The 25,551-nt window shown below is 33.5% G+C and overlaps 1 protein-coding gene and 2 non-coding genes across 9 annotated transcripts in view; all 3 read right to left on the bottom strand.

Annotated features, from left to right (window-relative positions):
- Positions 1-25,551, bottom strand: part of LOC116427605 (uncharacterized) — a 133,812-nt gene that overhangs the window by 74,947 nt on the left and 33,314 nt on the right. For 6 of the 7 annotated variants that reach the window (XM_076373345.1, XM_031978135.2, XM_031978140.2 and 3 more), the window contains exon 2: positions 5,915-6,117. In XM_076373345.1, the coding sequence (XP_076229460.1) occupies positions 5,915-6,117 (203 nt within the window). Of the gene's footprint in view, positions 1-5,914; positions 6,118-23,797; positions 23,916-25,551 lie in introns of those variants that run through there. The other variant, XM_031978141.2, reaches the window with a different exon arrangement.
- TRNAP-UGG (transfer RNA proline (anticodon UGG)) lies at positions 7,262-7,333 on the bottom strand. Its single transcript has one exon. It is a non-coding gene; the product is annotated as a tRNA-Pro (tRNA).
- On the bottom strand, positions 7,984-8,055 carry TRNAP-UGG (transfer RNA proline (anticodon UGG)). Its single transcript has one exon. It is a non-coding gene; the product is annotated as a tRNA-Pro (tRNA).

The following is a 25,551-nucleotide window of genomic DNA, read 5'->3' on the forward strand; positions in this document are numbered from 1 at the left end:
TAAGTAGTTTGAAATTTTTATAAATATTTTACATACCCACGTTTTTCCTCTATTCTGCATAGAAGTAAAGTGCAAAATCAAGAATTTTTCCTCATATTAACCTAATAACGTAATCCGTCTGATTTAATCAAATCCCAGAATTACGTAAACAGGAAAAAATTAGAATACTGCGAAAAATCACTAACAAAATTCAAACAAACATTTAATATAATAATATATCAATGATGATTTTATTAGGTACTGTTATTATTTTATTAATAACTATACCTTTGTTGAAAAACGTATAGTAACTGACAAAAGCGGCACATTTGAAACTGATGGTCGAAGAATCCTTTCGAGTAAAAATGACGGATCAGAAGACAATATACACGAAATGAGAACAAAAATGAAAAGAGAATGCCTATTTTTCCTTGTAAATTGCTTTAGACAAAAATATGTATTGAAGAGACGGATTATTTATAGTCATAAAATGTCATAATACTAATTTGACGTAAGTCACTGAAGCCTTTCAAGTCTAAGGGTCAGGCACGTACACTTTTGCGGTCAACTGTACACAGAGTTTCGCCGAACGAATCGCGAAACGAAGGCAATCGCACATCTTGGTTTCGCAGAGAAACGAGAACTTCGTTCGGACACAGTAAAACTTGTGAAATAACTGCGTTTGTTCTTCAAATCCTTCTTTCGTGAAATAACATTTGCTGTCTAGGGAGACAACACAGTGGTTTGTTTATATTATTGTTATTTGTTTGATTAGATGATTATACGCGAATATTATTCTTCTGTTATCAATTACTATACTTTAGAGCAGTCTTTAGAGCAGGGCAATTTGAAATTTGAAATATCACTTCATATATATCACAATATTTACGCACGTAAACAAAATAGAAAAAATATTATAAAAATATTTTAATATAATATTAAAAATTATATACATGTTACATAGGGGGGCATAAAAATTTTAGAAAGGCTTAGGTGGGCATGGCACATGAAAGGTTGAGAAACACTGCTTTAGAGCAATCATACACATAGAATATACCTAAAAGTTTTCTTTCTCTTCACTAAATTAATACGTTGACTGCCAGGTCGATCACCGATGAGCGGAGCTTTCAAATTACTTGTTAATAATTATAATTTGTCAAATAACTAATATCGAATGAGAATGTTTAATAAGGTGGAGTAGCTTAAGTGCATAAACGGGCTCTTATTAATACATTTATTCTGATTAATACATTTGTTCAAAAATATCATTTTTTAACATTTAACATTGTACCATTACTATTAATTATTAATAGTATTAACTCAAGTATTCGTTGATTTCAATAAATGTTAAAGTATTATAAAACAAATTAAAGACATATGGGTTGAAAGTTAAACTTACTAAAAACTGGGGTGCAGTTACCCCACTCCACCTTAGTATAAATTACTAGATGACAGTGTAACGTAAGCATTAAGATACCAAATAATAAGTAACTATTTCTCTTTATCTTTGCTACAAAAGAATAAGCGATACATAAAACTCTGAAGCTTTTTGTGGCAGTCAACGTGTTAACGGCAAAGTAAATGGTTGTATCTACTATAATTGTGGAAGAAACAGTGCAAAGGGTTAATAAAAAGACTCCTAAAATATGTAAACATATATTATACGAAAAATATAATGAAATATATATATATATATATATATATATATATATATATATATATATTATATATGTATACAGATATATATACAGTGCGTTATTGACATGATTCCAAACTGTGGCTCAAAAATGAAGAGGGGCAAGGGGAATTGGCCACACGCTCCACCTCAGCTCGCGGCTCGGCCAGTAAGAGACGTGCCGAAACTAATTCCGCCATTACTATCGGAGCGAGCGTAGCGAGTGGACGTCTCTTCACTTTTAACCCTTTGAATTTTAACAAATCAAAGAAACTATCCTAAAATTATTAGATTTTCCACACATCCAAATGTTGCACTGAGAAGGAAAATAAAAGACCGAAAGAATGTTATAGCATTTTTCATTTTCACTGGAGATACCATAAAAATTAGTTGCAGTTGCTGATAAATTACAAAACCATCTAGAGTGTTAAAGCTTAAGCCACCAGCCAGTTGGGAACATGTCAGTAACGCACTGTATATATAGTATGTATCTACGTAATCTCACATGACTACGTTGCCAATTGATAAACGATTGCCTATAAAATGTGCCAGCGTGAACGCGATAAGCAAACTAAAATCCTCGCGAATTTAGAGTATCTTCACACGATGGCCGATTTCACGTGAAATAGCCGGTTCGGGACCAGATAACATGGAACGAAAGGGAAATGGGCTACAGGACCGGTCCCATCGAGAGTGCCGGGGGCAAGAAAAAGAATAGCGAAGGAGGCTGGGGGAAGGACTGACCGGTTTTAATAAATCGGTTGGTAACAACCGTCCGGGCCCGTATCCGAGAAACTGTGGCTAACAAGTAAACGACCAGCTGTTGCCTCTTCGTGAACAGCCCAACCTTTCTTCCTACGTTTTTTTCCTCAGCTTCTTCTTCTTCTTCTTCTTCGTCTTCGTGACATAAACGCTGCATCGCCATCCTGGAGTTCGATCACCTCGCGCAGTGGTTCTCAAACGGCGACACGCGAGAAAATACGCGGCACAAAATGGCGGAAGTTATGCTTGATGAGAGTATTTCTGTTTCTCGTTTATTTTAGTTTATTTTATGGTGGTTACGTTAAGAGTAATGTCATCAGTGACTACCAATATTTGGATACATTATGTATTATTTGATAATATTTATTACGTTACGATTTATTGTTAAATTATTAGCATAAGCAGATGAACAAATTACTATGTAGTCATATTAAGAATCATCTAGAGACTTCGGAAGTTATCAGATAGTTTCTGAGCTTGCATACTTTAATAGCTTTTTACTTAACATTCAATACACTTTCCAATTGAAATTGCTTGAATACTTTCATGACTCACTACATTTTAAATGCAAAGTACTCCTGTGAAAAAAACTACAACGCAAATTCCTCGCAAGTTAAATATGCCGCATACAAATTGTAAATTATAATCACTATCAAGAAACATCATTCTGCTCATACATCTCAATTGCTGCGAAACTTTGCCTGCGAATTAGGCGTCAAAATGTATTGGGTATATACTTCTTTATAGTTGCCAGTTTTTATATGCATGGGGTGAAAATAGCCCCTAAAATTGGGGAAGAGAAATACGCTTTATAAAATGCATTAGAGGCTAAGGAACGTAAAAAGGAAATGTATAATAAAATATTTATTACGGTTATATAAATATCTTCCATATTATTCTGGTAAAAACCTTTTCACACCTTTTATAGTGGCAGTTGCATATTATTTGTTTCTAATATTTCATAAAAACATTTTCGAAGTGGTACAATTCTAATAAAAAGATACATTTAACATTGAGTAATAAAAAAAATCGTATAAAAATTAATGAAATTCACGACAAAATATGTTTTTCTTTTTTCATTTGTAAAAAAGTTCAATAAATTTCAACAAAAGATTCGATCATAAATGGTTAATCTCTTAAGTACAGACCTAAAAATCTCCATTTATTGCAAATAGAAAAATAGTGTGTAACACAATTCTACAAACACTCGTTTGGTAAGGTAAGAAAATAAAAAAGACGTCTCTTTGTGGTTTTTTTATAATTCAGTGTCTTTAAAGGGTTAAACGAGGAATGTAATTAAGAACATTAATCAGTTGTTGGTTTCCACTGAATCGTATTGCGTTCGACGAACAGTCTTTGTTTCTTTCGAGGAAGCTTATACGACTTGTCAATCGCGCACGTGGGTCGACGTAGCAATTTTCAAGGAATCGTTCGCCTCTTGTAACATCGTCATTTGAGCATCCATTGGCAGGCTGAGCTTAGACACAAGGTTTCCTATTCGACATAACTAATCAAATTCCGTGAATACGACAGAGGCTTCTATCAGATCAGAGCAGAACGTCTGGTCTATGAATGCATCTACTCCTACGTTTAGCTAACAATAAGCTTAGGTGAAGAAACTTCATTGGACATTTGACGTGTCGCGTGTCATCTTAGGCCTTAGCTGCAGCTTTAGGGACTTCGCGAATCTTCTTCGTTGACAATAAAAATTTAAAATGTAAATAGCAAAAATAATAAGTAGAACAGCGAAAATTAAAAACGGATACAACAAAGATAATAAATAGAAACAATTTCTTTATTTTTATTATGCAAAAGAACAAGGCTCATCTTAAGAATTAAGATTCTATTCTCTGAGATCATTCCAGGACGAAATAAAGAAGTTCAACATTTAATTTAAAAAATTCGAACTGAATAAAACTGTTTTTCATAATAAATATACTTAGTTTATAAAATAGGACATCGATGATCTGCTTAAACTGAATCTCTATATCTCAATAAACAATATTAAATCATTTTTATCGTGAATCAATTAAAGTAATTACGAAACACATTTTTCAAATAAATAAGTAATATTGTTAGTAATTAACAAGTTCTATTCATTCCGATCGATGACATAATGATTTCCTGGTGGACTGTGAATCATTCAACCGAGATCAAAGATTAAATACTTTCCTACTATATAATTCTATCAACTGTTGATGATAATAATTGATTTGCGCGGCGCGCGCAAGGATTGTCTTCTAATTCAATTATTCAATGGACTGGAGTATCTATTACAGAAGAACAAACATTTTATATAACGACTAGGCTCGAACGATGTATGCGAAAGTAGTTGAATAATACTTTCCTATGGTCGTCCCATGATGTAATAACGTTACGGCTTCTTAGAACACTGTTTTCTCATTTATTATGCGCCCCAAGCACATTGTATAAATTATACGTAATAAAACAATCTGTTTCTCAACCTTTTCCCTTTCATTCTTGTATAAGAATTACTGAAAATAAATAGTGATCGGTAGATACGTAAAAATTAATCTTAAAGCATATTAGGTACGGTTAAACGATGATTTGACGTCTAGCGAAAGAGCGCAGAAGCAAAACGTGCTATTCTAGTTTACAGTCTTATAGTTTTGGTTATTTACATGTAATTGTACTCATACATTACTATATAATAAGTAAATTAGTAACCGAAAGTATCAGGAATGGAAATGAAACAAAATCGGGTAACAAAGAATGAAAACTGATCAATCAAACTGAAAAGTGATCTAGCAGTACTTAACCCTTTCCCTATGCTTTCTTTCACAACTGTGTTGGCAAAACTACTTTAACGTTAATAATGTAGTAGAAAAAAATAAAAAATATCATGTTTATTCTATGCTGCGTTTGCTATAAAGGTTAAATGTCAATGATAGACAACTAGTATTCCGCTTATATGGGAAATAAATAAGACTTATATTTATCGAATGCAGTTGAATATTTTCATCACGAGTCTGATTTGATGCTATTGGAGAAGGAGTCAAACTCGTATCTACATAATTTTCCGTTAATTACAGGTTTTTCTATAGAACTATACCGGATAAATCGAGCGAAATTATATTCAAACTGACGTCGCTAATACCTCGATCGCGTTCTCGGCAATTAGATTCTGTTGAGATAAACCACAATAAATCTTACTTTAGCAGACAATGCTTAATTGAAACATTCTGTTAAGGGTTCCCCGCCTTCCGTCCCCGACGTCACGATTCCGTTCCCGACGTCTCAAACGGAACAATTCCGATCAATCTTCGATAGAAGGAGGCCCGTTTCCATTATCACGGCAATTCGTATTATTTACTCAATACCAAAATACTTTCGTGAAAGCATTTGCAACGACCAAGATAGTTACCTTTTGTCCCTTATTTCGTTCCAATATTAGCAGACAATCGCGGCGGAGAACAATGGCGCGCGATATATGTAGAATACACAGTGGGCAGAAACAATAAGGAGGAAGATACAAACCAGTGAGCACAGCGCCAACGAGCATGAAGAGAAACCCGAATGCCGGAAGAGCAATCTGGCAGTTCGCAGCTATTACGACTCCAGCAACCATCAGACCACCTTCTATCTTCTCCACCCTTAACCGTGATATGGGGGTCGGACATTTTAGTTTTGCACCCAGACCACCACTCAGCGTACCCTCCTCGGTCGCCATTGCGCTGGGCCTGTAACAGTTCGTCAAAGAATGATTTGTTTGTTAGTCGATTGCCTTTTTGTAGAGAATATTATAAGAGGAAAGAAGACAAAACGGAACACCAATGTTTTTCGTGGGTAACACTTGTACGTTGATGCAGTTGATGACAAACTATACCGAGAACTTATTAAGCCTGTCGTGCTACACGATACGAGCTCATTATTTATGGAAAACACTGAATGTTCCGTTTTACCCTGCTCACTCTTAAATGATTGGGTTTAGTGGAGTGCGAGAATCAGAAAATATTGCGAATTCGATGATTAAATCGAGTCAAGTCGGGTTCTTCAAAGAATTGAATTTAAGTTAAAGTTAAAATATTGAATTTTGTATATTCTTTAATAAGAAGTGATACATATTGACATTGTATATTTTAAATTAGTATAATTGGGGATGCTGAGTCGATATTTAATGGTTTAGACCCTCGAGGGACGTAGAGGACGAAAGATCTACCGAAGCTGATGCTTCCTACGAATGTTTATAAAAATAGTCGATGTATTATTAGTGAAAGGTAACGTTGTAAAAATTGTTGAATTCGTATTGAAAAGTACAATAAACTGACGACAATGGAAACACGTTGTTTCGTTTAAAAAAGCTGCATTGACCTCGGCATCTGTTTAAATGAGGATGTAAAAAAGATCGAACGAGCTTACTAAATATCCACCATCGCGTCGATCAACTATTATCTGAAACATTTTTCCGAATCTTCGATAATTACGGAAATATTCGAGTGTATATGAATGAAATGGACATACTGTATATAATATATTTAGAAGAGTAGTTTGTAATAAAGAGTACAAAATTAATAACGCAGAAAAAAGCTATATAAAATTATAAGATACTCTATAAAACAGGACCAATAAAAATTACTTTAACTGTGCATCGTTGTGTAGAATATTGGCATAACAATTTAAATGGGCAACTGAATTATTACATAAATGCGAAACAACTGAGCGAAACAGAATAATAAAAATGGGCTTGAAAACGTGATTTGTGCATTGCAATTTCTAACAGTGATGTAACATTTGTAAATTTGTATATATAAATGATAAAATGTATCGTACAATCAGTGATGATAACGATACGAATACAACTGTGAAAAAAAAATGAAAAAAATTGGGCTCAGCCGGGATTTGAACCCGGGACCTCTCGCACCCAAAGCGAGAATCATACCCCTAGACCACTGAGCCGCTCACGATTGTTTGGCTTATACCATCCGTCACTCCATTCACTTACAAGTGGCATACACATATTGATTCAAATATATTTTTTTCTATTTAATATATACAAACGACATTCGATAAACATTCATTTTCCTTATTTTGTAATTTTGTCAAAACAAAACAAAATTTTGTTACGTTAACTAAAATTTACAGAACTGTGTCTTTCTACTTTACTTGATTCATATATGTAATTAATATTTCGTCTAACACTTAATTAAATAAAAACAATGTTCATATATCAATATTGCAAATAAACAGTTAAGTGATGCAGTAACATTTCTTTTATTTTACACGATGATTTTTAGAATAACGTCCCGATACATTTATGAATTGAAAATCTATTTTGTAAGTATTCGATCGTGGATGCCGATTACATTTCCATCATTACATATTCTATTCGGTTAAAATTTATAAAGATGTTATTTAACGTGTTATTTTACTATACTTCACACTTATATGAATAAAGTAATCAACTACGTGTATGCTGGAAAATATTTTACACATTAGATCCTTAATGTAATGTAAATTTGTATTCTTAAAAAATTCTCCTTCGCTAATAATGTCAATAAGTATGTTAACAAAAGGAAGAAATAGTATAATACAGAAAAAAAAAATTTGGGCTCAGCCGGGATTTGAACCCGGGACCTCTCGCACCCAAAGCGAGAATCATACCCCTAGACCACTGAGCCGCTTGTTCTCAAGTGCGCGAAGAGTGAGTCATATACGCGATTCATAGATCAATACGATTATCAATCGATTATTTATTTATTTTTATACTGATTCACATAAACAAATAAAATATTTGTTATAAAAATATATTCTCTATTTAATTTACTTATTTTTTAGCTTTAATATCTATTCTTTATTTCTCAATCCAATAAATAAAACTGTAGTGGAATAAAAACGATTGAACGCCGCAACTATAGTTATAATATGATACAATTAAACCTTTTTATATGCAAAACATAAAACCGAACAATTCCCAGTAGATTCAATGGGGAAAAAGCAACGTGTTCACTTTTTATCGATCCATGGATTAATTAAAAGCTTTTTGTGACTGAAACTTCGGACTATTTCGTACATTATATATATCGCAGATAAAGATTAAAATTTGCATTACTTACAAAAGTAATTCTTTATTTATGATTACCATACGTTTTATCATTTTTTCCCGAGTATATAATGTGTCAATATTGAAAGTGAAAACAGATGTAATAACCCTAGGCTTGATATTTACTAAAACTGCTTTGTTAATGTTAGGGGCATACAACACATTCTTATGATAATATCAAACAAACATATTCAGGCATTTTATTACTATATCGTATTGCCTATATAACATCTGTTGCTTTACCTCCCAAATTATCTTACCAAAATTTTGTTAAAGAAGATTCTTTCGTTTTATTTGACCAATTTTCTACAAGTCGTTCACAGTATAAAAATATTTAAGAAAATAAAATTCCAATTTCCATCAATCCAACTACATAACACGAGAAAAATGAAAAGAGGGACGTTTAAAAAGAAAGGCAGCAATATTAACCCTTATGTCATAGAAAACGAATGGCCCCAATACGGGGACACGTAAAGAATTTAATGAACTAGATATCTTGAATTCATATTTAAATAAAACAATTTAAAATGTGTTATTTAAGTTTTCTTGTAAACATTTTATAAGCCTTCGCCTAATTCTTTGTCCTCCTATAGAAGTATATCACAAAAAACGCTCTCGACTGTTCAGGATTAAATCTTGAGGAATTGTTAAGCAGTCAGTGACCAATAAACAAGCCGTTTATAGTTTATATATCCAATAATTGGCTAGGCTTAGCACGAGGAGCTGCGCCTGTTAATTCTATTACGACTACCGAGACAAGCTATGGAACTTCATGAAGGAAAGTTAATTACCGTGGCATGCCCTTTACGGAATATTGAGTCTGCAAACCGTGCATTCCACCAAGACGAACGGTTTATTCATCACGCGATCCTAAAGAAACAGCGCGACGTATATTAAAACAAGTAAGAAAATAACTATAACGAAGCAGAAAATGCCACTGTTCCTTTCTGATGTTGCTCTATAATAGCATAATATACAGAAAAAGATTTTCAATCGTTTTTAACTTGGTAATAATTGAATTGCATAGAAGCATGCAAGCAATGTCTGATGGCATTTCCATGTGAAATCTAAAAGTAGGCAAATACTTATGGAAAACATTATGAATTCCAAACATCAGATTTTTGATTATACTATAATTTTAATTCTTTTTATTGTATTATAATATTAATTATAGAATATTATACTATAATATAGTACACTACTATATTCTACAATATATTATTATTCCATTATTAATACTAATATTGCTCTATACATAATATTTTATAGTATTCTCACTGGCACATACAATATTTCTATATAAAATCCCAACATTATTATTTCACTGCCGTATGAAACTATAATAATAAGACAGTGTTCAATATATCCGAACATATTTACATTACAACCCAATGCTTTCATCTCCAATATGTTTAACCCCTACGTTGGCAACCAAAATGTCAGCATTTATCCAAATTGTTACAATGTTTCTGCTTAAATTCTTCATTTTGGAGGCAAAGATCGATATAAAAGTGTCATAAAATGAAAATCCAAAGCAATTTTTTTATATTTCCACGAGAGGAGGACAAAATTGCGTGGAAGAAAGTTTCAAAATGGCTATTTACCCGGTTGCCAATATAACAGACTTCGTAAAGAGCCACGCTAGGGGTAATAGTAGACTGTTTGGATATGCTTTGTTTGAGATACTGGTGGCAATCGGGAGAGCCGGCTTTTAGCCAATGCATTAGAGTGCCTGGATCGGATGAATGGTTTTAGGTGACCGAACGTTTGCTGGGAATGCATGAGAGGCGTAGAGTGGGGATGAAAGAGAAAATTGTTGTAGATTGAGTGGCTGCGTAACAGAATGGGATGAGAAAAGCTGAACGATTCCGTCAAAAGTCAGAGTTCAGAGCGTAGAGGGATTGTATAATCTTCAGGAGAACCCTTGCAGTCACTTTTCATCAAAATTGTTCGTGTATTAAATACATGGATTCCATGAAGTGGGCATTGTTTAATTCATTACTTAATACCTCGTTAGTTAAACGATGAATGCCGGTGCCTACAATTCTATTAACCTTGACAAGAATTGCGAAACTTTTAAAAACTCCTTTCATAAAACACTGAATTATGCTTCGACATCTTAAATGTTAGACAGAAAGAAAGAAAACCATGTACCAATTTCTCATTATTTGAATAATTCACTTATTCATTCGATGCTTTCGATGTTAAATGACAGCTCGAAGTCGTCTTTAAGAGGACATTCGACCGAAAACGGTTAATGAATTTTCAAATCCTTACGAAAATTGGAAAATCGCTTCAGATCATCATTTCTTGAACGTTTTTACGTCGATTCGGGATTATGGAATACAAATTTGTGCAAACTTTATATTGAAGCTTTAGCAATTGTAAATATCTTTGTTATACACGTAAAAGTCAAGTGAATCTTCGCAGAGAATAAACTTGAAAAGAAAATCGAAATCTTAGCACATTTCTGTATCAATTTATGATTCCAAAAGAAAAAGCTAAACGTTGAAATCTTGACAAACACTTTCGTTGCCCACGCAAGAGTTAACAGAAACCTAACGCAGAGCTTAAAAAAGGCGAGAACTTAAAAGGAAACCGAAATCCCTCAACTTCACGTTACCCACCGTAATTTAGGTTCTCCCGCTGCGTTTTAAAATATTTTACCGTCTGCCCGACACACGCTGCAAATTTCTTAACCGAGATGACTCGCGTGGACAGGATTTTCGTTCTACTTTTTTTTTTATTTTTTTGTCAGTTTTACCCCTCTTTTTTCTATTCGGTTTCATACATCGTCGTGGATTTAACGAGGTACCCTTTTCATTATGCGGAGCAAGAGGTCGGCTTGCTTAATGAAGAGCAGGGTAGGTTGGTCGACGTTAATTGGGCGACGGAAGCTCAAAGCTCGAGAGCTTAAGGGTCGATCCACACTATCGGTCCGCTCACACGCTGCTGAATATTCTTTCATTGTTTATTGCCTACGACGAACGAGGATGAAGAGATATCGAGCCAAGATCGCACTGGGATTCATGGTGTGAACACATGCGTTATAATTGAATACTATTTGATCCAACCGAGAGTGAAATATTTTTCATAAAAATGTAATATTGATTATACTATATATTTAATATTAACCAGTTAACTGTGCTCGACGAGTATACGCGTCATCGTGAAACCCGAAAACAGTACTAATTTCTTCAACGATAAATTATTAACACTAGAACTACCGTAACAGTCAAAATGACTGGTTTCGATTTTTTTATTTAGCAATTATTGATATCTTCGAAGCATTGAATATTCGAAATGATTTTGAAAATAAATAGTTTCATTTGAGTACTATAATTAATACCTGAAGAAACTGAAAATAATCTATTGTTACAGTTTTTATAGGAATTGCATATTAATCGTATTAAATGCTCAGTAGTTCTAGTGTTAATTGTTTTAGATAATCGTGTTCTTCATTTTTCTTTAGTTTCTCGTTAGAATATTTTATAGGTGCATTTGCTCTGCGTTTGACGAGTATACGCAATTATTTGATTCTACTGCGAGATAAGAGGGATTTTTCAAACTAAATTCCACGGTTAACTGGTTAATAATATTATATTTAACCTTAATAATATTATATTTAATATTAACAACTTTAGTAATATTTCTGTATATTTTAACAGAATAAAATGGTACAACGAGATACTGTTTAATATAAATTAAATTTAGTGCTTGTTTATTATAAGCTGAACCTATCGCTTCTGTTCAGAGTAAGGCTGTCGGAGTTCTTTATGTACAGTTGTACAATATTTTATTGGCAGCTACTGTTGGTTTATATAATAGTATTTGGCTGCAGAAAAACTTACTTGACACTTTCATGGCCACTGTCGCGTATACGTGATTTCCTTAGCTAACCGTTATCAACTACTATCACGTAGGTGTGATTCTGCATTACTATTTTTAGATAGCATACAAAAATGATTTTAAACTGCGCATTTAATACATATCGTCTACCTTTGCTAGAAACTGTTGCTTTCGCTCTAATTGTGTCAATAAATATACAGTAATCATTTTAATTATACTACGAACTGTTAACCCCTTGTCCCATGATTTCTTTCACAACTGGCTTGACAAAGTTACTTTATCATTGATAATTTATTAGAGAAAGAAAATCATTTGATACTTCTTTTACGTGTATTAGTATATAAATTAGTATTTAATTTATATTTAAAAGAAAATAAACGACATTTAGATTTTTCAAATTGAATTCAGAATTTTCATTGCGAATCTGATCTCAATATCGCAATATGCGTCACCAAGATAATGCATGTTTAGGTTTATGTAAAAAAATAGTGTCATCCAAATCCGCTGACATGATGGTCAAAGTGTTAGAAGAGCAAGCAGAGAGCTGACCGATGTGGATCGACCCTAACTCTGTAACGCAAAACCGACATCTCTGCTCTTTTCAAGATCTCCGCTGCGAACGCCATATTGTTGCTCCTCGTCCCATTGATTCGTCCAGGTATACACCGCGCGAAACATCGCGAAAGGTGAATTTTCTTTCGACTTTTCTCGCGTTTTCTATTGTTGCCAGCAGGAATTTAATAAAAACGGATTCATAGCGCAATTTAATCCGGCTGCGATTCTTAATTCATTTATACGTCTGAGATATTATTAACAAACGTAGGAACGCGTAGTTTAATGACAATTTTATATAGTGTTTTTGAATTTAAACGTGACCTTGACAAAACGAAACAAAGTAAAGAACGAAATGGTGGTAAGAAAATGAAAATGTGACTGGGTCAAGAAAGATCCGATGAATCCAATAGGATTGTTGATCATTATATTTCGTAATTAGAAAAATTAAACTGATCGTATCTACTAAATAATAATCTACAGTAAATCTCACAATGAGAGAAAATTTATATATTTAAAATAAATTGCAGAAAACATACTGAATTGCAACGTTTAATATATATACATATATATTTACAGCATATATATATATATATATTATTTCATGACCATAAAATGATGTTCAGTCGCATTCGTGACACAATTCCTGATCCACAGGAAGCACACATATTCCTCTGTGTAATTACCCACAATTACTCGTGATACTTTCATTTCATCAGAAACTTTCATATTCAACTATCCAAAAAGGGAAGAAGGTAAACATACACCTCGAAAGTGTAACATGATGAGGAAGAAATCTACTTAAATACATATTATTTTACTCGAATGCAGCTCGATGAAACTTACTTGTTAAATCATTTTTGTGGCCCCGATTTCTCTAGAACGCGTTTCTTTAGGTACATCCTTTCGATGATAATAGAAAGGTCTGTTCTGTAATTCTGAACGTTCTTGACTTTCAACACTTATGAAAAACAATAATGGAGCTCTGTAATATTTTTATGCTGATGTTACTTTTCTCCTCGTTTCCACTGAGGAAAAATGTTCGTAGCAATCCTTCAAACGCGAAGGTACTTAAAATTTTACAAAAATCAAATAACTTAACTAAATTAAATAACAATAATCGAAATCCTTTTATTATTTAATTGTGTTAAGAAAACTTATATGGGCTCAAAAATTAATAGAAATAAATTCCATAAAACCATTTTTATAGAAATACGTCGCTAGTTGAGTGTATTTCACCAGAGGTTTCAGAACTCGTTAGTGAAACAGCTAATCTAATTACCCAATAAGTTGCCCGAATTCATGACCTTGAAAATTAGTTTCCCATTAACCTTATTTACAGTACAGTACTTATTAAAACAATATAGTGATCCTGTAATTCTTCTCAACGCGTTTAATATTGAATCATATCTGCTTAGAAAAAGAGTAGTATGTTTAACTATCGGCGTAAATACTAACGAAACCAGTTCCAATTTTCACGCGCAAATAACGAAACAATTCAGCGAACCAATAACTCATAACAATCGGGAAACGACTGATACAAATCTCTGCGACTGGAGCGGAAGTGTACAGTTAAATTAGCACTGTCGCAGACGTTTTTGGATTGGTGCCACGCCAATCTAAAATATCTGTTAAGGACCTCAATATCTCCAGAAAGTGGGCGTCGCGGAGATCAACGGCTAGTAATCGTTGACCCTCCCACCCTACCACTGTAAATCAACTGCGAATTCATATAATTCGTTAAATCGATTCATTAAATAATTAATTCAAATTTTTAATGACGATCGTTTTAAAATGGGACATTCTGTACATGAACATAATTCTTCGTTGTTTCTAGTAAACTACTAACTTTTATAATAATAATAATAAGAAGAAGAAGAAGAAGAAGAAGAAATCATAGGACAATAATACTATTTATAATAAATATAATAATAATCATTATGATTACTACAATATCATGTACAGTTGTGTTTGATAAAATCACTTCACCCTTAACAATTCATTAGAAAAACAAAAGAATTCAGTAATTATTCTACGTCTACATTTATTCTAACACTTTGACATCCACGGTGGTGACGGCCGGAACTTCCAATTTCCTTGAAAGCAATTGCAATAAGAAAACTAGTATCGAATAAAATTCGACAAGATAAGCAACTAGATAATAGTGCAATGTAAGGTCTGAGACACCAATTCATTAATAATTACTCCTACACGCCATTTGTCTACGTTATAAGAGAATAAGTGGCACCATACAAAATGCTCAAAATTCTCGTGTAAACGACTGACAACAGAAAACTAAGATCTAATTTATATTCCGAAGAAGTGGATAACCTTTGAATTGATCGAATTTGATTAAAAAAAAATGTTCGTCACGGGTCCGACGGGATATAATAGGTCAAGGGGTTAATGGCAAAGTAATTCTAGTAAGTTATGAAAGAGATCATAGGTGAAGAAGTCTGATGGGAAACTTTCTGCCAGGGGTTGTCATTTACCGGTTTTTGATCGATTGACACCGCGTAAGCAAGCGAATGACAATGATTTCGAGGAATTAAGCAGCCGCCGTCGGCACTTATTTATATCGACGCGGCAGGGTATAAGTGGTGCTCGTTCTTGTTGCTTCAATTGTTACACACCCCCGACGACCCCGCTTCGTTCCACGGTGACCGACGCATCCGGGTAAATGGGGCAAAGAGCAGGCCAAGAGTCGAGGGTACATGGGTTATCTCATCGAGATCCTTTAAAATGGGGTCACGTCGATCGCGATTCATCTAACGGGCCGTTTCACTTCATATTTCACATCGCGCGGGGAAATAATCCCCTAATCTGGAATTTATTGCTTAACCCTGGAACAACAGGGTGGGGTAAACGGCGACCTCGTCGAATTTGATTTGAACCCCCTTACGATTCTTTAACACTAGAACTGCCAAGCACTTAAACCGATTTTCGAAATTTCTTCATAAAACTTTGTATTCATAAACTGTGTATTTATTAACATTCCAATTGGCATGTATTTCAGTGTAAGTATTACTAAATCAACTTCTTTAACGATTTCTCACAGAAGCATCTATACCTTTTCAGTAATTGTAACAGAAGAAATCAAGAATGGGTCATTTTGACCCGCCTGGTAGTTCTAGCGTTAACCTCTTGCTCTGGAAAGACGTACTGTCCTCCAACGACAGGAAGTTTGGCAACTTCTCTCACGAATTGAAAGGACAAGTGCGGCAAGGGGACACGTCCACTCATGACGAACGTTGATGCCTCGGTTTCGGCCGGTTTTGTTATGATTGATTTTGATCGATTCGCGTAAACGAAGATCATAGATGAAACAGAGTACAAGTGGGATATAAAGGATCGAGATATCCAAAATCGGACTGGTTTTATTCATTTCTTGTTTCTATTTCGTTAGGAAAATTGCTTTTGATGATTAGTATGTTAAAGCTGTATTATCTTTAACAATTAAATTCAAAGAAGGAATTCTACGTTCACTGTTTTATGTTTACTATAAAAGAGAAGTATCCATAAGAAAGATTATATCTGTTTCGACTTGACGGAGAAAGATGGTAGTTGATATTAATAATACTATAACTATAATAATAACATTTAATATTTATTATGTTCGGCTTTATAACTCCATCACGAATCACTTGACACTGCAAGGTAGGGGGTTAATTTTAAATGGAAGTTAAAATGAACATACGTATTGATTTTTAATCACCCTTACTGATTAAAAGATTTATTTTAAAAAAATGTGTTGAGAATATTGCTTTTTTTTATAAGTATTGTGACCAAATTCCATTTTAAGAGTGTCCAACACTAGACTCGAATCGAAATGTTCATTGAAATAAAATGCGCATTACCCTTCGGTGAAAATTAATGAGAAAATGAAAATTTGTTATTGACTTTATTATTAAATTTCCTTTAATGATGCAGTAACATTATTACTGATAATCATTTCATTAGGAAAAAGAAAATAATTTTGTTATGATTGTTACATTGTATTCAAAGAACGATGCACACATCTACTTTATTGTAGCATAAAATTTTAATTATCATAATGTATTCCAGTTTAAAATATCATTTAAACAGTTTCAGCGTTAACAAGAAGAAAGTTTTGAAACAGTGACAGCAATAAGATCCAAGACAAAGTAATTTGAAGCGAGTATTTCTAAAACAGCAACATGTAGACGCAAAGACAAACTTCTACATCAGACTTAAATTGTTACGAACACAATTTACGTAACAGTCGCAAGTTTCACTCTTATTTATGTTTCGCTTGGAGAAACACTTTAAGGATTCGTCAAGTATTACGTGAAATAAAAGAAAAGCATCGCTGAAAGTTCACGTGACCGTACAGAAGCTTCTGTTTATTTTATTTATAATCAAAACTACACGTGTGCTTATATCAAGATATTATTTTATGATAGTTAAGATATCATTTTGCATTTCGCAATGATTTTTCAACTATTATGAAAAATAAAGTTCTATAAACGAATATTAAGCAGGTACATATGAATTGTGAAAAACACAGATAACACGTAAACCAGTTCATTATTCGAAAATAATATTCTTTGTATCATTATACGAAATTATAAACAAAGTTATATATTTGCAGAGAATTTTAAACGTATGTCTTTAATTTAAAAGTTGCGAAATAAAACCTTACTAATTTTTTACCATTACTGTACAAGTAATTTTGAAGTCTTAGGAGAATATAACATTGGAGATGAAAATAAAATTACGATGAATTGTGAGATCTTTCATTTAAGATTTGGATCGATCGAAGTATATCGCGATTGCATTTATCCAAGCATTAATATTTTGATCTGTGCAGATATTTATATTTATACAAAATAAATCCGAATACCACTCATTACCAGTAAACCGGTTTCTACAAATTCGAAATGAGGGAAATGCTGACTTAATATGTCCCTCCCTTTCATAACTCTGCGACGGAATGACAACACACTTCATGAATTTAACGTTTACATCATTTTTACGTAATGAATTATCCAGATCTGTAGATCTCCGATAAGCTCTAATACGTAGTACAATCTACTACTACGACAAATTAAAGGAAAAACCATAGTGTTCGATTACATAACAAAATAAAAAGGATGAAATGATCCATAATCCAGGTAATCGGAAAATGATTATCAATACATGCATGAGAAATGACAAGAATTTTTACGTATTTTTGTATAAAGTCCCTTATAACGAATTAGCAATTAAAAAATAACTAATAATTAAAAACTCCTTGCAAACGTACATGAAAAGTTATTTAAATACACAAAGATAATGGTAAATTATATTTATACAACAAGAAAACTGTAAATAACACTTTAATTCGAAGAAACGATTGATATTATAATTATACATATTTTATTTTCACTGCAAATTTTGAGAAGTAACTGTGCCCGAGTTTTGGAAATAATTCGATACGAAAAACAACCATTTTTAACGTTGAGCGTTTGAACAGACGCAGAAACGTCACGTCGCGTCGTCGCAGTGGTCTGATTTGAATGGATTAAGAAACGTGAGTTATTTTTAGCGTTAATATGTTTTCTTAGTCAAAAGCCTGGAAAATTAATTAACCTTAGTGGTGCTGGTTTGTCGAAATGAATTCGTTGCACTCGACGGATGTTTGAAGGCCTTGAAGCTACGCCAAAACCTCAATTACCCGAATTAATTGCTGGATGTGAGGATAAAGGCAGAAAGATTTTTCATTTTGATAAAACTTCATTAACTCGTGGCGAAGAGAAGATGTTACAACCGTGTACAATTAGAAATACAAGCTTGCAATATTCTACGAAATAATTAAACAATGAAGATCGAATTTTTATAATGAAACAGTTGAGAACGTAGCATAGACTCTTTCAAATAAAATCCTAAATAAATGGTTAAACACCAAGCGTATGTAATTACTATTAGATTTTCATTATTATATACTTCATTTTCAATAAAATCAGTCCTTTTTATTTTATTATTCTACCTGAATCTACACCGACTATAATATTATGATAGTTCAAAAGAATAGATCTATTCATTCGACAATTCCTTAGAAAAGTTTATTAATGATTATTGACAATTAGGAAAGAAGAAAATCGAAATAGATTATTCTGTCTTGTTTGGTACTTCTAACGCAAAGCTCTGCGTTGATTTTATTTCACTTGAAAATCAGATCTTTGCTCAATGATCGTAAATCGTGCTCCCCGAGCAAATGGTTTCCTCACATCGACAAAATCAACCGGTTATTTTATGGTGAGAGAAAGTTCGAGTGTTCCGGATAGAAAATTCGCAATGGCGCGCCGTATACTTACAGAATGTTGTGTGTTTAATGAGAAAAAAAAAGAAAACGTGAAACGCAGCTGACACGAAAGTCTGTTATTGCGATATGTATTTAACAGTCACATTTTGAAAAGTATCTAGTACAGGTTTAAGGCTTATTTAAATGACTTCAAGTAGACCATACTATCAAATCAAAGTACCTCGATATAATCTGATTACACGATAGTTCACGTTGATAAATTGATAATTTATGGTAATTACAATGATTAGAAGCAACTGTTAGAATGAAAATCTGGGAACATTGTATAACGCAGAGAATCAATTTTCTTCTTTCTGCTATTTTACTTCCTATTTCATTTACGGTACCACTTACTATTCTATTCCCCATCTTCTTTATCATATCATTTACTATTTCATTTCCTTTACTATTTCAAACGAAAGACACACGTGATTTTCTTCTTTCCTAGTAAGGTATACCAACATGAATGGCATCACAGAGCGAATCAGATTGAAATCAGAATCTAGTCCACATTTCCTCCCTGACATTTGAGAGATCATTGCGTAATTCAGTTTCCTGCAGGAGTCTTTAACCGTTTCAAAAATTCACGTCTGCAAATGATTAAGTTACGTTCAACCCCCGAATCCAAACAAATAGTTCAAGTATTCGAAACACCGAGTACCTACACGGTTCCCGTGGTCCCTAGTGTTTCGAACTTCGTCGGAAATACTCCATTTCCGGAGGAAACAGTTTTTGGAAATTCAACAGACTCACGTTCCCAAATGATCAACAATTATACATTCGACCCTTGACTCCGACAATAAGTAAAATGACCTTGCGCGAAGAGTGACCAGAGGGAAACGGGTCGACGACCGGCTCGCGAGAGATGCAACGACGAGGGAACACGCCTTTCTACAGCCTTGACTGCAACCTCCATTACGTTGCTGCCAAGCTCCGTCGTCACGTGTAAACGTGCACCGAATGACGTATCGTATCGGTGTCGTTCTATGAAGCTGCGCACACCGCACGGCCTGACGCACGCCCGTTACTGCGTGGGCAGATATTTTTGTTGTCGTCCGGCTGTCGGGATTTATGAAGTGACTCGTTAATGCTCTCGCGATGAATACAGTCGGATAGTAATCGATTATTTCGTGATTACTCGGGTAACTGATTATTGGTAGCGGTACTTGATCGCTGTTGCGTCGGGCAACGTGTAATCTGTTATATGTTAACACATTATTTATCGACGGTAATTGAACCGTTTATTGGCGATTAACAGACAGCACATAATAATAAAAATTATAAATATTAACCCCTTGGCCTATGATTTCTTTCTCAACTCTGATCGATACGGCTGCTTTGTCATTAATAGTTTATTGGAAAGAGACGAATTCTAAGCATATGTTATGTCTATGTTTCCTTTTAAGTATAATAGTTGATTAATATTAAGTATAATAGTGATATTTTAATATTGATATTGAATTTTTAATGGTAATATTAATTAGAATCCTGAATCAGTGAATTATATCGAATAATATTATAAAATTATTGTTTGAGAACAATTGTTCAGGCAAAATAATTAGACGATTTTTAATATAGAATGATAAAGTCAATGAAAAAGCTATTCATAACTATCTGGCACATAAAGTGTTAAGATTAATGATGAAACTGTAAATTTTCGATTCGATTGCGAGTTATCATTTGTAAATGTCAACTATAATTTACTGCAATCACGTCGATTTCAATTGTAGATTAGCGAGCATTGAAGATAATGTGTTATCGAATCAACTATTCCATTTGGATCGTCATCAGTAATACATAACCAAATAACATTTTGTCCAACTCTCGTCGCTGATCGCGAGATAAACCAGTAATTATAGATTATATTCGTAATCATGAATCTATAATGCGCCATCATTCAATGATAGATTTATCCTTTTTATAATACTGCGACAAAGTTGAGTAGTGCTTAATTAATTGTTACCGAGGTAAAGTAGTAGCTAATTGTAGATCGTATTTTTACATTCGTATTGTTCAATTAATTGCAATTAATTTTTATTAAGGTCAATTTACCTTTCACGAAATCAGAACTCTCAAGTATTTATATAACGGTTATTTCGTTATTATTCCTGTGATCAATTGTTAATAACAACTGTAGTGTTTACAATCACTATCCAGTTAGTCATTGATAAGGTAACTCATTATTTACATTTCCAATCTATCATCATAAATCCATAATCTGTAATTATTCAACAAAAGATTAATTTACCGTTTACCAAAGCTTAATAACAAATCCTTAATACTGAATGCGACGGAGATAACTCCAATTCAACGTCCAAAACTAAAAGTCACAATTTTACGTTTCTCGAGTAAACAAGCCCGAAAGTTGCCGAAACATTTTTCTCTTATGTAACCCCCTCTTACCATCGCTAGCTTCAGTGGAGAAATTATTCTCTTATGCAACGATGACTGTGATACCAAAGGCACACATCTCTCGGATAGAACCTTCGAAAGAAGAGTTATTAAAAACACAGTATACTACTTTCACTTTTATCAAAACTGTGATCCGTTCATCCTCATTATAATGTCGCATAAAAAATTTATTTGTCCATTTAATTTCGCGAAGGACTTTCTGACCTCACTGAAACATAATCTAGTCCTACGTTATGCGAACCCATCGGAAGCGCAAATCGGTTTAGCCTGTGTTCACCGGAGCGTTCACGTAACTCCACTTTTCTGAAGTTTTTTCAATACCTCGGAGCTTTAAAATAATAACTGGCTATTGATCATAATACAAAATTGTAGACTAACAATAAATTTAGAAAACAATTAGACATCGTCCAAATCATTATTCGGGTTTGTTTATTAAATAATATGTCAATAATGATACTGTTTCCAAACAAAGTCAGAAGAATTTAATGAAACTTTTCGTTTATTAAGATTTCTAGATTCTACTTCCATATTTACTTATTTCGAATTACCAGTTGCCATGAATCTATCTGAAAATATTTCTAGATGGTCAATTAGTAAGACAGTGATGCGTTCGATAGAGTTCACTGTACCGGCGTGAAATAAGTGGAAAACAAAATTCTTCGCGCAAGACATTGCCAAATCTCTGAATTAATTTCCAGCGCAAGAGGTTATTATTAGTTGCCTCGATCGGAAGGAAAATTGTTAACGTATCCGAGCGTCAACAACCTTTTCGAATTCGCTTTGCCTCGTCAAAGGATCGTTTCGGTCTGACATTCAATGTCCGAAACGAAGTGCCTGTCCACACGCGAACGAATGACGTGGACGGATGTCGAACTGAATTGGCGCAATGACCATAACCAATGCCTAATGCGGCAATGAATGTGCGACGGTTTCCTTGCCGTTTAAAAGAACGATATAAATGAAACGTAATACAGCATTTGATTACACACTGAACAACTTTTTTGTTGTAAACGGTCAAACGATTTCTACTGTGCTACTTTGTTTCGTGTTAACCACTGCCAGACCATACCTGGGTCCGTTCGGACCCTAAGCCGATGACTATTAGCTTTTTACAATCTCTGCATTGTACGACTGTTTAGTTAAGAACATTTCCTAGCAGTAAAGAAATCGCGATCAAATTAACCTGTTAACTGTGGAATTTTTGGACGGTTCATGTAAACGCAATTTTTACATTGATATGTATTATAATCTTTTATAGTAATAGATCATGTTAGAATTCTTGAATGTCTACAATGTTTCAATGAATACATTTATTAGATGGAAACAATGGAAATATTCAGTTTATGAGAATACTGAACACACTGTATCAGATTATTTTACTCATTTCAATTGTAGTTCAATTAGATTATATCATTGTGTATTATTTATTTATTATTTAATATTTCTAGGAGCTTTTATTGCAAACATGGCTACTTTCAATCACGAAAATTAGTGATTATAAAAGGCTGAATCATAAAAATGTCAGTGAAATGAATACAAAAACTTATTTACCATTATTACAATGCTACACGAAAACCGTACTTTTGCATGACCCGCACAAACTGCGTTAGCACAATGTTGTAAGTAGGAAGCAATAGACAAGTAATTGAAAGGTTGATGGATTAACACAATCCAATGGGAGTGCGTGTCATTCACGTGGAACAAATTGGTTGGCGAATAGTTTTCGGCGCATCTTTCTTGCGCAACGCTAATCCCGCGAGTTGAAACACAGGGGAATCTTCCCCTTCGCTCATATATCATATACAGGGTGTTCTGTCAGTCGAATATGCGGAAGGAAGTAATTTCAAACAAGAAAACAAATGAAAGTCAGATTTCCATTATGTTCCGCTTTTATATTATAAGAAGTTTTAGCGAAACATTCCGGAGATGCGAAAGAAACTTTCATTTTGTCTCGCAAACACTGTTAATTAGAGATTGAGAACGCTTAATTAATCACTTTCTATCTCGACCAAATGTATACACTATATAAAATGTAATTTTATAAACACATTCAAATAAATTAATTCTGTCCCTTAATTTAAACAAGATGGCCCTTTATGTTAGTCGTGGAAGAATGAAAGAATACTTCATCAGAAAATAATGAACATCTGTTGAGAAGAATATTCTCAAAGTGCAAGGGGTTAACTTCTAATCGCGCGAATACCTTCGTTTTATCGTCGCTAGATCAAACCAACGAAGGAATCCAGCGTGTCTGCCGAAAACGAATTCATCGCACACTTTTTTCCTGTTCACGTCCCGTTATACCAGCAGCAACACGTTGAGATTAAGGTCATATCAATCTACTCTGTCGTGACCTTGCCTCTTCGCTTCCACTGCCGCACTATCGTCATATTTTTCTAGTTCACTGACCATTATATCTCTTCAAACCGGCCGTGTTTCCACTCCATTATCGATTAATGCAGTTTGACGTTGATTGCGCCATTTGAATGAAACGTGAATTTTATTGAAATGAGATCACCGCCGATGTAACATCACGAGCGCATTACCTTGTTATAACTAGTGGAGCACGCATTAAATCATCAACTCCAGTTCATATACTTATCCCGCCGATTAGACCGCTAGGTGAAAAATTACTATCAATGAAACTGTGATGTTATCTCATTGAAAACCTCATTTTCCTTCGCGCGGTTCCAGTTATAAGATCCAGCTACATAAACTGTGCACTATCCATTTATTTATTATCCTGAGCTGCGTTAAGCGAGAAGTTCAATTGGTGTTAACATTGAACTTTGGTATAACGAGTTGTTAACATTCGTGGCAAATGTTCAATCAATTTTGCAATTTCTTAAACAGGCTTTTAATCATTTATTCGCGAGTATAATATTCCGAGAAATCGAAGGTGTATTCGTTAATTTAGAGCAAGCTATAAGTGTTTAATTAAGGTTCCACGGTTATTATGTATGCGACCTTCCTGTACATCATAATTTTATCAATTATGCTGAAATTACTACAAACTGGTCATATTATTCATCAAATCTATGCATTAATTATTACATGCAGCTCATTAGACTTGTAAATTGAATACATTTTCTTTTTCTTCCTATCAGAATAAATGAATAGATTACGTATGTCTCTCTACACGAGTTCTGTATTAATTATTCCATGTCGATTACTATTTTTATAACTTCAATAATCGTGAAATAAGAAATGTCATGAATAATCATCACCTATCCAATAATATTACGTATTACTAGAGAACTTAATAATTTTTCTTCGAATAATCATGTCATATATTATTCAAGTGCCATATTAAATTACAATAAATAGTTTTAACACTAGAGAACTACCGTACCAGTCAAAATGTCTGGTTTCGATTTGTTTGTTTCGCAGTGATTAATACCTTAAAAGCATTGAATATTTGAAATGATTTTGGAAATAAACAGTTTCACTTGAGTACTATGATGAATGTCCAAAGAAACTGAGAATAATCTATTGTTACAATTTTTATAGAGATTACATATCAATCGTATTAAATGCTCGGTAGTTCTAGTGTTTCAGAAGTTCTGGAATGAGACATCTAAATTACTTCGAACTATAAAGGATTAAGGTTATCAACACAAATTTAAGAAGAACACGGGAATGAATCTTTTCCATAGAGAAATTTCAATTCCCAGTAAAATTTTCTTGTGCGACGTGACACCATTGCAATTCACAGCAACGCGACAATAACACAATGCGAACCAGATCTATGTTATATGGCTTCCCGATAATTTCTTCGTCGCTCTCGTACTAACTCCATTTTTAAACAAATATCAAGTTAGCGATAATGGCTCAAATTCTACATTATCTTTTTATTTGTACAGGGTTAGTTTTTTAACCAGTTAACTGCGTTCTAATAATAATAATTCTTTCAACAATAAATTATTTATTTTTTCAGACAAACATGTAATTCTTGTT

Source organism: Nomia melanderi, chromosome 1, assembly GCF_051020985.1.
Source record: "Nomia melanderi isolate GNS246 chromosome 1, iyNomMela1, whole genome shotgun sequence".
In the NCBI taxonomy this organism is placed as follows: domain Eukaryota; kingdom Metazoa; phylum Arthropoda; class Insecta; order Hymenoptera; family Halictidae; genus Nomia; species Nomia melanderi.